Source organism: Pundamilia nyererei, unplaced genomic scaffold, assembly GCF_000239375.1.
Source record: "Pundamilia nyererei isolate P.nyererei 1_Seehausen unplaced genomic scaffold, PunNye1.0 scaffold00004, whole genome shotgun sequence".
NCBI lineage: Eukaryota > Metazoa > Chordata > Actinopteri > Cichliformes > Cichlidae > Pundamilia > Pundamilia nyererei.
Window position 1 is genome coordinate 563639 of NW_005187405.1, and position 4735 is coordinate 568373.

A 4735-nucleotide genomic window follows, 5' to 3' on the forward strand; every position below is an offset into this window, starting at 1 on the left:
CTGTTTTCCACCTGTGGTACTGGTTCATTGCTCAAAGTGAATGAAATAATGAAGAAGGAGGACTACCTCTAAGTTCTTCAACTTAACCTCAAATCAGCAGCTAGACAGATGAAACTTGGACAAAACAGGATGTCTCAACAGGACAATTACACCAAACTGAGATCAAAACTGGTTTTGAAATGGATAAAGTGGGCTAGCATTGAGCTTGCCTTCCCCATCCCCCAAACTAAAACCTGTTAGAAAAGGTTGTGGACAATATTTAAAGGCTGGATCAGTGCCAAGAAACCAACCTCAATTTCAATGAACTCTGCCAATTTTGCCCAAAAGCGTTGTTAAATATTCACCCAGTATTATGCCAGAAGCTTGCTGGTTACTGCCAAGAGAGTCTGGTCAAAGTGCAACATGGGGGCATTTAACCAAATAATAATGGGGATGAAAGTATATATTTGAGTCTGTATTTATACTTTTGACCTAATTTGGATCAAAGAAAATCCACAAAAAATTCAAACTTGTGTGCTTACTTTTTATTTTTAAAGTTATTAAAGAATGTCTGCTGTACAGCTGTTAAGCAATGTGGTTGAAAAATTTGGGTGCACTTAAGTTTTGTGCTGGTGCGCACCAGTGCAACCGTGGCAAAAAGTTAGTCCAGAGCCCTGTACAGTCATTCGACATTCATGCCAATGATGAGTGCATGTAAACTTTTGACCACAACTTTGTCTTTTTGCATATGTGTGTGTTTGTGTTGTCAGGAGTCTCAGGAGCTGTTTGCATGTCAGCAGAAACTTCAGAAAGTTCTCAAAGAGCTTGAAGAAACTCAAGGTCACTGTGAGGGTCTGAGCAGAGAGCTGGATGCCTCCAAGCTGCAGACCAAAGAGACGGTATCGTCAAAACACTGTTTGTTTCTTGATCATATTAGATCCATTAGCTCTGCCTGCATGTCCCTGTGTAAGGTAATCCTGGGTGGGGGTGTTCAAGCTGTCACTTAGTGAGACCTGAGAGCAGCTCGCTGGTCTGCCACTGAGCAATCTTGATGCTCATGCTCGGTGTGTTCACTGCTATCAGCAGGAAGCATCAGTGACATTCATTAAGCAATTAATGACATTACAGGATTTCTCCTGGTGCAGAATCGGCCTTTAGGGAATGAAGCATGATTGGTTTGCATTAAACAACAGGGGTCTTAAGGCCTCCTGCCTTAACTTCTGTTAAAATCAATATACCATACTTAACAGAGGTCTACTTGTTTTCCTCTTCTTTCTTGCTATTTATAAAGTATGCTGGAGTTCATGAGTGACTGAATTAAAGGCCACTGATTTTCCTTCGGTGGCAGACCAAATTATATTTATGCAGGAAAAACCCTCTTCTTCATGTTGTACATCTGTTTCTATTATTAATTTGGCTGTGGGGTGTGTGCAGGAGGCCCAGCTGTGTGCCATAGAGGAGGAGCTGACTCTGAAGGAGGCGCGCTGGCTGCAGTCGGAGGCCAGGCTTCAGGGCATGGTCACCGGCTTAGAGCAGGAGCTGGAGCTGGAGAGGGAGCAGCATAGCAAAGAGATACTGTTGTCTCAAGACTGGTGACAGACTGCTCTGTTAACAGTAAACTAACTGTAGTAGACTGTTTTAATGGGAAACCTCAACGTTGTGTGCCGTGTAGAGTTAGCCTTAGATCTGCTGATTTTAATTTAACTCAGGGTCCACAACACTTGATGGTGCACCTGATGTGTTTGCACCAAAGATAAAAAAAACTAATAACTTAAATAATAAATCTTGAATTCCATGAAATGTACTTAATTTAATTTATGTGACACGAAGCCCAATCTATTATTTTGGCCTCTAAAATAATCTGTGTGACATTTGGATTTTATCTACCTCTTCAGTTTTCCAGAGAGTTGAGAAGTAAATTTCCGACACTTATTGTGGATTTATCCTAATAGAGCCCAAACTTCTTGGTCAGCACTATTTCTGTCAGCTTCCTGTCCGTGAGTCAGTATGTGTTTAAGCCTTTGTGGTTTTTCATGTTCTGTAGTCCTAAATATTGTTCCTGTTTCAGTCTGATTTGTTTTCCTCTTTTTTATTTATATTTGACTTTTACACGTCAGTGACGCCATATGATTTCCTTATTTTATAGTATCTTTTCTCATGTTACTTCATCTCTGTTACGCACAGCTGAGAACATGTTGGTTTTGCTTCTTTGTCTTTTTGCAACGTTTAGTGTGAGTTTATTAGAACACATCAAAACCACATCATGAAGCAGTCAAACAATAATGCTCATATTTATATTTCATATATCAGGTTCCATTTAACTAATTTATTTTAAACTTTCTGTCATTGGGGAAAAAAAAAAAAGCAGCACTTTTCTCACGCGTCTGTTTTCCCTCTGTTCCCAGCTGGAGTCTCTTCAGGAGACTCGAGGCCAGCTCCTCAAAGTCTCGGAGCAGATCTCCTCCACAATGCGCTCCTCCCAGGAACAGCTCACTGTTAAACTTCAGCAGAGCCAGACCCAGCTCGAAGAAGTCAGCGTCCGCTTTGATCAGACCAAAGCCCAGCTGGACCAAACTAAGACGGAGCTTGAGCACGCCTGGAAGCGAGCTACTCACCTCCAATCACAGTTAGACCAGAGCCAGACACAGCACCTTCAGAGCCAGACTCAGCTGGAACAGAGCAGGACTCTTTACGAGCAAACTAGAGCCCAGAACAGTCGTCTGCAGGCACAGCTGGAGCATCTCACTGCTGTGCTAAATCAAACCAGAGTCGAGGCTGCCCAGCTCCAGAGTCAGCTCCATGCCTCCGAGAAGTCCGTGGAGACCTCCAGTGATTCCCTCCTCATCAAGGTAGAGCTTTCTTTAGTCAGCATAATGAAAGTTGCATGTTGTAAGTTCTTTATGATCGTTTGTTTTTTAAGCTAATGTTCCCCTGTTCTGGCAGGAGTCTGAGGTGGCTCGTCTCCAGGCCAGGATCTCCAGTTTGGGACGAGCTGCAGACCGACAACATCTGTACAATCACAGCACCTCTCTCTCTTCTCTGCACAAAGTCACAGACTCTCCCCAGCTCTGCCTCTCTGCTCCTTCCCCTGCATCCTCCCCCAAAAAGCTTCAGACGACTATCAGCTCTCCTCCTCATGCCCATTCCACACACCTAAGCTCCCCAACACATGCGCAGACGTGTTTATCACCCTCTGCTCGCTCAAACCTTAAACCCACCTCGGCTCTTCATCTCTCGGAGAGCCGACAAACGTGTGACTGGCTGCAGAGCAGCAGTATTGACTCCTCCTTGGACCTCCCTGAGAGCGTAAAAGCCACACTGAGAGAGGCTTTGAGTAAGCAACCATGGGAGTCTTTGTCACACTCAGTTTCCTCTTTACCAGACACAGTGGACCACAGCTGGCAGGGCCTCAGTGCCTCAGATGCCACAGTAATCTCTGATAACTCCTTCAACCCGCTTACTTACATGGTGGACAGAGAAAGTGACAGAAATCCAGATGTGGAAGGCATCGTGATGGAGAGGGATGAAGGCAAGCTGCTCAGTGATTCGAGGAGGGAGTCTGTGAGCACTCTGGTGGGTCAGGAGGAACAGGCTGATATGAGTTCACTGACAGGCATGCTGAAGTTTGTCAATCAGACACTGGCCATGCAGGAAGATCCTTCTTTATGGAGATCCATAAACCTACCACATACATGACACCGCCTCAGGTTAAAACACTCATTTAACGGTGAGTTAGTTGGTCATTTACACTCACCAACATGCACAGTTCCTGCAAAATTTCACTTCTTTTTTTGCATCATTTGCTCGGTTTTGCTCGATGGGTTCAAGGGGTGGTGCGGGCAGCAAAAACAAACGGCCTCCCAGCTGTCGTCACATTTAAATTTAAATGTCACTGAGCCCTGATTGGTTCACATCACACTTTTTACCAAGCGACCAAAGACCACTGAAAAGCCGTGATGAAATGAAACCTGTGTCCCTGAATTATCTGCTCTGTTACAGGAAATTAAATTTTATTCAGGACAACATCACTATTACTAACAGGTCATCAAAGGTCATGAAACATAGACACTGAAGGAGGCTTTATAGAGAGAAGGTGCTAATGATGGATGTTAATTTGTGTTTTTAGAGGGACGTCAGAGAGGAGGAGAGTCGTTTTGCATTTCTGTTGTTTAAATAGGTTTCTGCATTCATCAACATTATTATTATTAAGATGACCACTACTATAGCAGACTGTGATGTTTTATTCCAAATTGTAGCATTCTTGTTTCATGTACTTTTCTATTATAACCAATATTTATGTGTTCTTAAATAAGCTAATTTAATTAAAGAGTTTTATATAAAACACTTTGTGATTCTCAGTTATTCTTCTGAGAGCTGGTTTTGTTTGCTTATTCCCATGTAGTTGGTGACTGTGGGGTCATGTTACCAGAGCAACTGCTTGTTTTGTGTCCAGAAGAGAACAATTTCTGGCTCAGACTGATTTGAGCGGGGGTGGGGCTCAAGCTGGTTAAACTGCCTTTTGCACTTCTGTGGTTACGTAACACAAACTGGAGCAACGATCAGCCTTCATTGAGTTTTGGGATCAGCTTTTACCAATTTACAATCAAAATCGCTGAATTCAGGTATATAAAATTCAGCCCCCATGCATGCTGACTCCTAGGGGTGCAACGATACACAAAATTCACGGTTCGGTTCGGTTCGATACTTTGGTGTCACGGTTCGATATTTTTTCGATACAAAAAAATGTTCATGCCTT

The 4735-nt window shown here is 43.3% G+C and overlaps 1 protein-coding gene across 1 annotated transcript in view; it reads left to right on the forward strand.

The window, feature by feature from the left end:
- The window catches only part of LOC102212004 (coiled-coil domain-containing protein 18-like), a 7127-nt gene extending 3007 nt beyond the window's left edge, over positions 1-4120 (forward strand). The window contains exons 6-9 of the mRNA XM_005721522.1: positions 750-878; positions 1414-1551; positions 2385-2828; positions 2923-4120. Of these exons, the coding sequence (XP_005721579.1) occupies positions 750-878; positions 1414-1551; positions 2385-2828; positions 2923-3675 (1464 nt within the window). The 3' untranslated portion in view covers positions 3676-4120. The remainder of the gene's footprint in view (positions 1-749; positions 879-1413; positions 1552-2384; positions 2829-2922) is intronic.
- Positions 4121-4735: the final 615 nt, after the last annotated feature.